General features: G+C 42.0%; 1 protein-coding gene across 2 annotated transcripts in view; it reads left to right on the top strand.

The window, feature by feature from the left end:
- The window catches only part of CBFA2T2 (CBFA2/RUNX1 partner transcriptional co-repressor 2), a 169,997-nt gene that overhangs the window by 151,256 nt on the left and 6,522 nt on the right, over nt 1-12,219 (top strand). The window contains exons 7-10 of one of the 2 annotated variants that reach the window (XM_067707834.1): nt 2,309-2,394; nt 3,314-3,509; nt 6,378-6,446; nt 9,330-9,520. In XM_067707834.1, coding sequence (XP_067563935.1) covers nt 2,309-2,394; nt 3,314-3,509; nt 6,378-6,446; nt 9,330-9,520 — 542 coding nt within the window. The remainder of the gene's footprint in view (nt 1-2,308; nt 2,395-3,313; nt 3,510-6,377; nt 6,447-9,329; nt 9,521-12,219) is intronic. The other variant, XM_067707835.1, reaches the window with a different exon arrangement.

Here is a 12,219-nt window from a genome sequence, read left to right on the forward strand (position 1 = left end):
CAGATTACACATATCTAAAATGGAGAAGGACTTCCCTGGTGGCACAGTGGTTGAGAATCCACCTGCCAATGCAGGGGACACGGGTTCGATCTCTGGGCTGGGAAGATCCCACATGCCGCGGAGCAACTAAGCCATGTGCCACAACTACTGAGCCTGCGCTTTAGAGCCCGCGAGCCACAACTACTGAGCCTGCATGCCACAGCTACTGAGCCCATGCACCGCAAGTACTGAAGCCTGTGCACCTAGAGCCCATGCTCCACAACAAGAGAAGCCACTGCGATAAGTGTGTGCGCCACAACAAAGAGTAGTCTCTGCTCACCACAACTAGAGAAAGCCAGCACACAGAAATGAAGACCCAATGCAGCCAAAAAAAACCCAAAAAATTTATAAAAAAAAATAAAATGGAGAGAACACCACCTCCTGTGCTGGGTAATTGTCACATTTGGACTGCCTGGCATATGCATCCTCAGCAACCATTAAATTTAAGGAAAAACAAAAAGGCCCCTAGCAGACCTCACCCGAGATCAGTTTTGAACAAAGCTCCTTGTCAAAAAACTCAAATAAGTTTACTGTAGAAGGTTCTTTGTAGTTTAACTGCTGAGATATGTCCGAGCAGAGAACCAAAGGCCTGCTAGTTTCCAGTATTGGCCCTGCATTTCCATTTGTGGGTTGCCCTGTGGAGTTGAAAGTTGCAAAACATTTGCCTGTCCCCTCTTCTGACTTAGACTCACTGGCATCTTTCAGAGGCTCGGACCACAGTAGGGCCCTGGCTTCATGCAGTAGTAGCTGAATGGTGTGGGCCACGACAGCAGTGGTGTTCTCAGCTGCCAACATTTACTGAGTCTTAAGTACTTAGATTGTGGTATATGTACATTATCTCTTTTAATCCTCACACATAGGATTCCATGGAGTTTATGCCTTTTTATACATGATGACAGAACTATGGCCAGAATCACATAGCTAGAAAGTGGCAGAGACAAGATTCTGACCCCAGTTGTCTGATGCTGAGAGCTTGGGTACATTCCCAGTATGCTATGATGGCTCCCTTAGCAGCTGTTCTGTATGGTTCTTATGTTAAAAATTCACCTTCCTATTGATTTCTTCTATATTCATACACATTTTTTGCCAGTTGAATTCGTTACCTTCTAAGAGAGAAGTATGCTAAAAACTAGCTAGAACTGCATTTTGGTCAGATTTTCCTTGTATTTCTAACAATTTTAGAAAAAGGTTTTTTCATCTTGAAGTGTTCTACTTGAAAGACGTTTAATCCTCTACCTTGAAGGTTTATTTTACAGTCAATCATTTGTTTTCCAGGCTGGTTATAGATTCCTTAATTCTCCCCAGTCCTCTTTTGAAAATGTATGTCCTAGTACAGTAGTTCTTACCAAATCATTTCCCACCCCCAACTTTTAAACAAATAAACTGTAACACTCCCCCAATTTACTCTCCTAAAATGAAATTTATGGATACTATAGCCTACCTTAGTCCCATAATTTTAGGATCAATATTCTAAAGTATAATACATAAGAAAGTATTTTACAATGTATTAGTGCTCAGGCATGACTACACAGGAAGATATGATGAAATAAGCAGATGGTTGCACAAATACAGAATCACTATGAATACAACAGCTATAAATTCAGACTGATAACAGGTGTGTTACATTGACAGTTCAGATACTATGAGCAGTGTTGCCATGTGTGACAAGATTTTCAAAGTAGTGGATAATTCAGTATATCCTTGATTCACACAGTCATTGCATTCATGCAAATTTCAGTAATGTATATCAAAAAACATGCAAAAAATTATACTTTGGTTAATACTAAGTTGTTTCCAAGTGCTTGTACAGCACCAGCTCTCTTTGTGGTGGTTACGCACTTGCATTGTGCCACAACCTTGCCAACATTTAGTATGATTGACAATTTAATATTTTCCAATATATAGATGTGGAACCACGTTAGTGAAGATTTTATTTACCCTGTGTGACTACGTATACGTTTGAATGTCTTTTTATATGTTTATGGATCATCTGTACTTTTTTGTCAGGGGCATACCTATTTATTTATTTCTCTTACCTGTTTTTCTTTTGGGCTATTTGTCTTTCGTAATTGGTTTGTAGGAGTTTTTTAATACATTATGAGTAGTGATTTCTTGTTGGTTTTATGTCATTTTATGGCTTTAGATCATTGTGAGTCATTGGCCTTAATAGTGTGATCATAGTTGGTATGAATGTATGTGTATTTACTTGGTAGAATTCTGTTTACTGTATTCTTCCCTCTATCTTCAAATTTAATCTAATTTCTAATAGGTCTAAATGGAGGCTATCAAGATGAGTTGGTAGACCACCGTTTGACAGAAAGGGAATGGGCGGATGAATGGAAACATCTTGATCATGTAAGAATCTTACAGTGTATAGTTTTCCTAACTACTTGTTACTTTTAATTCTTAATGTTACTGAGAGTAAGAGTGTATATGCTTGAAGTGAACTAACCAGAGCTACAGTGTCTTTGCAATAAAAGCTGATTTATCTACTACTGCCCCAGCTAGAGAGCTAAGAGTAACTCCCACTTGAGGTCATAACCAAGTGAAGCCATGTAGTATAATGGTTAGAAACATAGGCTTATGAGTTTTAGGTCCCAGCTTTGCCACTTCTACCTCTGTGATGGGCAGGTTCTTTCACCATTTTTAGCCTTAACTTTTATATCTTAAAAAAAAAATAATGCTATATTATTTGAATTCATGGGGGGTTGTAATGATATGCAAGGTGCTTATCACAGGGCCTGGTATAATAAATGGAGTGTTAAGTAAATGGAGCTTCTCCAAATACAAATGAGAATTAGTATACTGGCACAGAATGTAAACTCTGCCCCATTGGAAAAGAGAGTTTTCCCTCTCACTAAAAAAGGAAGAGAAGATGTAATACCTGCTTGAAATATACATAGAGTAGCTTTTCCTTCCTGAGTGATGTTGTCTCTGAATGTAATTCTCTGATTGCATTCTTATATAAATCTTCTGCTTTAGGCAGAGATATAATGTGTTTTCACCACACTCTTTAAAGAACCATATTGTGATGAAACTGGCTGCTTCAACCATGAAGAATCCAAAAAGTATTATTTTGAAATCTTAAAAATTGTGTGTATATATTTAAAGAGAAATAATAAGAAAGGTTTTCAAATATAAACTTGATATTGCTAAATCTGTAAGCTTCTTAAACCTTTATTCTTTATATTTTGTTTACCTGTCCTTGATTTTCAATGTTGATTGTATGAATGTCCTCATCCCATGACTCTGCCTGACTTCTTGCCTGGCTCAGGCCCTGAACTGCATTATGGAAATGGTAGAGAAAACAAGGCGCTCCATGGCAGTCCTGAGGCGCTGTCAGGAATCAGATCGTGAAGAACTCAACTACTGGAAAAGACGATACAATGAAAACACAGAGATGAGGAAAACAGGGAGTGAGTTGGTCTCCAGGCAGCACAGTCCTGGGAGCGCAGATTCTCTCAGCAATGGTAAGGGGAGAATCACTTCAGTTGACAAGGGAGGCTTTTTTTTTTTTTTTTTGCGGTACGCAGGCCTCTCACGTTGCGGAGCGCTCCGGAGGCGCAGGCTCAGCGGCCCTGGCTCACGGGCCCAGCTGCTCCGCAGCATGTGGGATCTTCCCGGACCGGGGCACGAACCTGTGTCCCCTGCATCGGCAGGCAGACTCAACCACTGCGCCACCAGGGAAGCCCAAGGGAGGCTTTTTATATATCTTTTTTGTTGTTGTTATTTTTTATTTTTGAGACTTTTAATATTTTACTTTAAAAGGAAGATGGTACTATATTGTGGAATTAGAAAGACCTTGGTAATTATAAAAAATATGTCAAGGACTCAGTATTTGGCATGTTCAAGAAATATTGTCTTCCCCACATAGAATGAGAATGTTTGTCATTTTATTCCGTTTTCAACTCTATACTGTATATAAGTGCTGAGTGATTATCAAAGAATGTTTGGATGTTAAATTCAGCCTGGCTGAATGTACTTGGGGCTCTCATGTACATCACATTCATTCCTCACAGTAGCCCTAAAAAGCTTCACCTCAGCTTCCATCCCCTTTTCCCCATTCCCTATCTAGAAAATTACCATTTATTAACCTCTGCCTGGACAAAAAAATGAAAAGTTTTACTGTACCAAGCTGGATTGTGCCTTCCTGCCTTTTCCCACCCTGAAGCAGCAGAGATATGAACAATTGTTGAGCTCTCAATCTAGGATACATCCAGGACACCACAGCTATTCCCCCAAAAATGTTCCCTCACATTGACCTAGTAACTGAAAAGGCACCCTATCCAAAGGCATGGCTAAATGAGGGGCCATCTGTGATCAGATTCTTTCCCCACCCACCCACTTCAGGCTCCCAGTTTTCCCCAGGGAGAATGACTCCTCTTATGGCAAGCCTAGCATGTTCCACAGAAGACAGCCATTAGTCTCAAAAAGACTACCAAAAAAATTGAGGCAGAGACATTGGTAACTAAGGGATTCCTCTCCCCCACCCTACCCACAGAGGTGCCTCTTGAGCCAAGCATAGATTAGCAACATTGTGTGGAATATCCAGCACAGCAGGACGTCAAATACTTGTAGTACAATTCTTTTAAAAGGAATCTCAAGCTAATTCTCAGGTATCTCTCACCATCTGAACCTTCACAAATACTCCCTGTCACAGCTCACAGAAACTTACCCGAAGTTCACCACCCAAATCACGAACCTTGCATCGAAGCTCTGCAAGTGAGAGGGTGTAGAGTGCAGCGTGAGCGTGGTCCTGAATCGACTCTTCTCCAACCAGGACTACAGGTCTTGCTGGTGTTGTTTAGAAACATTGCTTTGCATTGAGGGTTTAGCTAGGGTGACTATGACTATCGTCCTGTCATAACTATTACCAGCACCTCTCTTACTCTCGAAAATGAGGACAATTGGGATGATAAATTATATTGTCACTACAGGTTTACCTCTTCATGGATCCTAGGGTTTCCTCCTCTCAGGTTTCTCAGGGCACTGTCAATCTGTCTGACTTAAACAGTATCTTTCAGTGTCTTTATTTATGCGTATTATACATATTTAGTATTTTTATTTCGTTGTTTATTTCTCTTTTAGTACATTTGTTGCATGCATTGTAGAAGGAAATCATAATATCCTAAACAAGTGAGCTACTCAGTGTGGACCAAAACCACTCCAAAAACTACTTGTGTTTTTGTTTGTTTTTTCTTGCATTACACGGGCCTCTCACTGTTGTGGCCTCTCCCGTTGCGGAGCACAGGCTCCGGACACGCAGGCTCAGCGGCCATGGCTCACGGGCCTAGCCGCTCCGCGGCATGTGGGATCTTCCCGGACCGGGGCATGAATCCGTGTCCCCTGCATCAGCAGGCGGACTCTCAACCACTGCACCACCAGGGAAGCCCTCCATTTATAGTTATTATAAAATATTGGCTGTATTCCCTGTGTTGGATAATACATCCTTGTAGTTTATTTACTTTATACATAATAGTTTGTACTTTTTAATCCCCTACTCCTATTTTGCCCCTCCCCGCCTTCCCTATCCCTACTGGTAACCATTAGTTTGTTCTTTATATCTGTGAGTCTGTTTCTTTTTGGTTATATTGACTAGTTTGTTTTATTTTTTAGATTCCACATATAAGTGATAACATACAGCATTTGTCTTTCTTTGTCTGACTTATTTCACTAAGCACAGTACCATCCAGGTCCGTGCACATTGTTGCAAATGGCAAAATTTCATCCTTTTTTATGGTTGAGTAGTATTCCTGTGTGTGTATGTACCACATCTTTATCCATTTGTATGTTGATGGACACTTAGTTTACTTCCATATCTTGGCTATTGTAAATACTGCTGCTATGAACATTGGGGTGCATGTATCTTTTCAATTTAGAGTATTCGTTTTCTTCAGATATATACCCAGGTGTAGAATAGCTGGATCATATGGTAGCTCTGTTTTTAGTTTATCGAGGAACTGCCATACTGTTTCCTACAATGTCTGCACCAATTTACATTCCCTCCAACAGTGTACGAGGGCTTCCTTTTCTCCACACCCTCACCAATGTTTGTTATTTATAGTCTTTTTGATGACAGCCATTCTGACAGGTTTGAGGTGATATTCTGGTTTTGGTTTGCATTTCTCTGATGATTAGCAATGTTGAGCATCTAAAAATTAAGTGTACTGTTTATAATCTGATTTTATTCCTTGTCAGAACATTTTTTCCAGTAAATGAATGTATATGTTTGAATCTTTCTACATGGTGAATGAGAGATCTGATAAGTTTTTCACAACAGTAAAACATGTCAATTATAGACAGCTTCTGACCCTATATTGTTTCTCTCTCTTCTGTAGATTCTCAGCGGGAATTCAACAGTAGGCCAGGAACAGGATATGTACCTGTGGAGTTTTGGAAAAAAACTGGTATGTCTGTCTGCTTATAGGTCACATGTACTCACTAATTTATATGAGTGTAGAGCACATATTTGGGGGAAAGGTGGTTTTCTCACAACTTCCTCTTCAAAAGCTCTAGGCTCCTGCCTCTCCCCCTTCAGTTTGTCCCACCTTCTGGACTGCCTGTCATGTTACTTGCTGATTAAGAATTTGGAATGACTCCCTACAATCCATCCAAGTCCTTATCACCCCCTTCTACTGGGAGGTGTTAAGTAACCGACTCTTCCTTCCCTATTTATATGCCCTGTTTCTGGGTGTATAGCTTAATTCGTTTCTGCCTGTTCCCGTCACTGTGTTCTCACGCTCCCACATTTGATTTATTCTGCTCTTCCTTTCATCTTCACTGTCTTTAGCTGCATCACGACTGTTCTTGGTAGGTGTCATTTTCTACAAGAATAAGGGAGGGTAGGAACTGCTTGTTAAGACAGGGGATTACACTAACCTCATATCCCTGATATTACCTTATCCAATACTAGCCTTCTTTTCCTTCTTGCCTCCCTTTCTCAGTGAAATTTTTGTAGTCCAATATACAGTTTTTGGTTTTCTTCCTAAGATAAAATTTATTTCTACAAAAAAGTTAATACCAGTTGATATCAAGACCATAATATAAACAGATAGACAAAAGATAGGAACACACACCTCATGAGAAAAACAAATTAACCATATTGCAAAATGTTTATTCTCACTGACAATCAGGAAAGTACAAGGTAATGCAACCCTGACCAATTATCCCCCAAAGTCTTTAACACCTAATTACTGACAAAATTTTAGAGGACCCTGTTAATGACACTAAATAATTCATCAGAGATTTATATATGAAATTATTAAGTGTTACCAACCATGAACACATGGAAATTTTGAAATCATTTTTCACTGGCATGCTTTTGAATCTTAAAAGGGAATGATCCAGGGACTTCCTTCGTGGTCCAGTGGTTAAATTAAGCTTCTGCTGCAGCGGGGGCACGGGTTTGATCCTGGGTTGGGGAACTAAGATCCTGCATGCCACACGGCACGGCCAAAAAAATAAAAATAAATTAAAAAAATAATAATAAAAGGGAATGATCCAGATTTAGGCATGCAAATTGTTAAAAAAGCAGCAGTATGTAAAAAGACACTGTTTTTAGTGTATTCTTGGAGCAAGGGAGAGGCAGCCCAGGAAATGCCCACATATCCATGAATGGTTATATGAATTTTATAGTGTGGCACCACAACAGAATATTATCTTACCATTAAAAATAATTTGGAAAACTACATAGCGCCTCGGAAAAATCTCTGCAGTTGGAAATGGGGATGTGTATATTATACTACCAAGAAGTAGAATTGTGGGAAACGAAGTTAGTAATTGTAAAGGTAGAGTGAAAAATTACCATGCGCAAGATCTCTTTGATAACTAGTGATTTTCTACTTGAGAGGTAACCTTTGGTTAACTATGGTTAAGAGCCTACCTTTGGCGTGGGCCAGCTAAATTTGAGTGCTTGTTCTGTGACAGTGCCATCTGTGACCTTAGATGACCTTCAGCAAGGTAGATTTCCAAACTATGATTCTTACTGATTCATCTTTAAACTGAGAAGGTAAAATACACTTAGGAGCATTTTTATGTTGGCTCAATAAGAGACACTCAACAGCTACCTGGGAAATTAAAAGAGGTCTATGAAAGGTAGCTGTGGTGGGCCACAGTGGACCTGCGTGGACACCAAGAGTAAAGTAGTGGAGTCAGTGTCTGATCAGCTCAGCATCATCCTTGACCTTTAGGGTGAAAACTTGCTTTTCTTGGCTGGAGCGATATGATGGAAAGTTCTAGGATGGCAACAGTGTGTCTAGACCTCTTTTGAGCCTAGGCCATGTGCAAGAGCCAAGCAGTAAGGGAGTTTCCTGAGGCTTCTGAGTTGTCCAGTTTTGTGGACTCAGAAGGGAGGTCATTCACACTGGGACTTAGGACTGAAGCTCAAATGCATAGCGTATGTCATTTGGAGTGTACATCCTATGAAACCAAGCAGGGCAGTGGTGCTGGGAGGAACTGATCAGGAATCAAGTGGGGTGATGGCAACTGGACAGGGCTTTGGAGGCCCAGGGCACCTAGCAGCCCAGAACTGTATCTTCAGGCAACATTTCTCTACTGAGTTCAGTCTCACATACCTAACTGCCTCCTGGTCATTTGTACCTGGATGCACCTCAACATTCTCACTTGCCTTCACATCAGCATTTTGCTTACTGTCTGTTTCATTGCGTAGCAGTTCCATTCTTCGCCTTTACCTCCACCTCCAGACCCTTAGATGTACCAGCTCATTCTATCTCATCGCCTTTTCTGTGCCACTTGCTTCTGCCTAAATTCAGAGTCTCTTTTTATCAGCCAGATTATTGCCCCAACCTCTCAGTTGGTATCTCTGTCTTCAGTCTTTTCTCCGTGCATAGAACCCTTTAGGGTTTCACATTTGCTTTAGAAGAAAGGGCAAATTCCTTAGCGGGGAATGCAAGACTTTCTAAAAATTCATTTCCACCTACCATCTCAACCAAGACACATATTCCTGATCCTCCTCTGCCACTTATAGAGCTGACCACTTTTCCCCTTGAAACTGTTGTCTCTTATACTGACATGTATCTTGGCACCTCAGCCACCTTTATACTTGATCACAGTTGTGAGAATATAGATACATCTTAGTCACCGAGGTCTCCCCAGCCCCTAGCATGAATGGACAAGTGAGGATAAGAATAAAAGTGAATGCTGTCATAAGTTCAACCCTGTGTATTTTTAGAAAAGTCGTCAGATTTCACCTCTGTCCCTTCTTAGAAATGATGTGGAGTGGGAGGGGAAAGATTTCTCGGCCAGTTGATTTTACTGTCACTTTCTTCTAGAAGAAGCTGTGAATAAGGTGAAAATTCAGGCCATGTCAGAAGTACAGAAAGCCGTTGCTGAGGCAGAGCAAAAAGCCTTTGAAGTGATTGCTACCGAGAGAGCTCGGATGGAGCAGACCATAGCGGATGTCAAACGGCAGGCCGCAGAGGACGCCTTTCTCGTCATAAATGAGCAAGAAGAGTCGACGGAGGTCAGAGCACTATTGGGCTGCGGGCTGGGGCTGGGGCGGCTGGAGTGACCAAGCCCACTGCTTCCCTCTCAAGTGTTGGGTAGTAAGGGCCAACAGTCCGCTCTTGAGCTAGATGATTATGATTTTTATTCAGTACCAGAGAGGTTTGTTTCTCAATTATTATATTCTTGTATATTGGCTCATTATATTGGTTTAAGTTTTGAAAACTCACCCTAAAGACAGTTTGCGGACTTGCGTGACCACGAGGACCACCACTGCCTGAGTGGGCCTGCTGTGTGCCAGGTACAGAGCGAAGTGTGTATGTGATCTTTGTGGTCCTCACAGTGACCCTGTGAGGTGTGGGTGTTGTTGGAGTCCAGTTTTACAAATGAGGAGACTGGGGCTCAGGGAATTTGACGTAATCCCACATCGCTGAAGCCAGAGTAGAAAGGAGGTGCAGGGTCCTGTAGCATCAGATCTGTTTACAGAAAGGATAGTCCTTTCATGGATTGAAGTGACAGATCGGGCAGGCCTGCCTGCCTGCCTGCGGCCCCAGGATGTGGTGATGCTTCTATACAGGACACTCTTGTACCATAATGAGGACAGCAAACTGAAAAGAAAAGGCATGTGACAAAAACATAACAGTCCTTTCGAATGTAATGAGCTTTTTCTGTAACTTTCATTTTAGTCACTTTTCAGCTTTAAGACAAACTTTAAGTCCTGAAACAAGCCTGTTTCTGTAAGTAGATAGAGCCCATCTAGTCTTTGGGATATTCTCTTGAAGTTATAAAGAACTGAGATTTTTTTGTTGGTTTGTTTTTTTTGTTTTGTTTTGTTTTTTTTGCGGTACGTGGGCCTCTCACTGTTGTGGCCTCTCCCGTTGTGGAGCACAGGCTCACGCGCAGGCTCAGCGGCCGTGGCTCACGGGTGCAGCTGCTCCGCGGCATATGGGATCTTCCCGGACCGGGGCACGAACCCATGTCCCCTGCATCGGCAGGCGGACTCTCAACCACTGCGCCACCAGGGAAGCCCGGTTTGTTTTTTAAATGACAGAAATTTTATTTTCTCATCCTCTTTAAATGATCTTTTTCAGTGTTACAGTGTTAAGCATGGCAATGTGAAGATGAAAATGCCTAAATATCATGTTGCCATTCACAGAGGATGTGGAAAAAGTCCTTATTGTAGCACTCGCAACTGAATTGTGAGAAAATATTTCCTTTAACTCTCCCCTTTTCCTTCTCCCCTCCTACTTTTTTCTGTTGTGTATTTAATTCCTTATCTATAGCCATCCGTATCAATACCTATATTTGTCCATATTTATCTACTTTTATATCTATGTTTATCTTTAACTATGTGTTTCTCCGAAGAAAGAATGTAACATTTTGGCTAAGAGTATGAGTTCTGGATCTGGATTGCATGGTTTGAATCCCAGCTCTCCATTTATAGCATTGTGCTTTAAAGGAGCTAGAATTTTAAGCAATGCACAAAGAGGCTTACAGGTGAGGCACACACCAGCATCCATCCCAGCAAACTTCCTTCCAAAACAGGGGCAGGATAGCAGGGCCTAAGCTCTGAGTAATTTTGTGTTGGACCAGGAGGGCTGATTTCCTTCCATTTCATTCAGAAAGTTCTACTTGACATCTAGAGGTATCCCTGGAGTTTTTCATCCATCCTGTGAGAGGTGGTTTGGTATAGCGGAAGGAGCCCAGGAGCCCTAAGTGCTAGTCCCACCCAGTTCCCCTCACACTGGCAGCATACCCTTCAGGAGTCAGTCTCCTTCTCTGTATAGTGGGTGTGTAGCAGCCCTGTCCTGCTGGTCTTACACTTTTTAGGAAGATATAATTAGATCATGGTTGTGGAAGTGGTTTTCTTTTTTTTTTTAATCAATTTATTTATTTTATTTATTTATTTTTGGCTGTGTTGGGTCTTCGTTGCTGCGTGAGCTTTCTCTAGTTACGGCGAGCGGGGGCTACTCTTTGTTGCAGTGCATGGGCTTCTCATTGCGGTGGCTTCTCTCGTTGCGGAGCACAGGCTGTAGGCACGCAGGCTATAGTAGTTGCGGCACGCGGGCTCAGTAGTTGTGGCTCGTGGGCTCCAGAGCACAGGCTCAGTAGTTGTGGTGCACGGGCCCAGTTGCTCTGCGACATGTGGGATCTTCCTGGTCCAGGGATCGAACCTGTGTCCCCTGCACTGGCAGGCGGATTCTCAACCACTGCGCCACCAGGGAAGCCCCTGTGGAAGTGTTTTTAAACTGCAATGCGCTGTTTAGACAGAAGGGATTTTGTTATGTTGTTTACGACATAGGTGTGTAAGCTGTGGCAGCTCTTGCTCTTGCAGAACAGCTGCCTCCTTTGAGGCCAGACTGAAGCATCTCCCCTGGAATGCCTCAGGTAGAGGGATGAAGTGAGAGGTCCCCTTCTGTCCCCAGCCTGGATTTCCTGGCGAACATAATGGGCTAGCAGTTGACCATAAGATAGGAATCATTTCTCCTTTAGGCCAGGTTTGAAATAAGGTCAGGGAGCTCTGGGATGGGTCCCAAGGATTTTGACAAGCCCCGGGTCATTCTGATACAGGTGTTCCCTGGGCCACTTTGAGTAATAACTGGCATAGACTGATGGCCCATGCTTGACAAAGGAAATTCTGGAATCCCATCTCTGACTTCCTTGGCCAGTAACTCAGAAGGTTCATAACCTTACCCATTAATTACAAAGCCCTTTTTG

Source organism: Pseudorca crassidens, chromosome 15 (genome assembly GCF_039906515.1).
Source record: "Pseudorca crassidens isolate mPseCra1 chromosome 15, mPseCra1.hap1, whole genome shotgun sequence".
Taxonomy (NCBI): Eukaryota; Metazoa; Chordata; class Mammalia; order Artiodactyla; family Delphinidae; genus Pseudorca; species Pseudorca crassidens.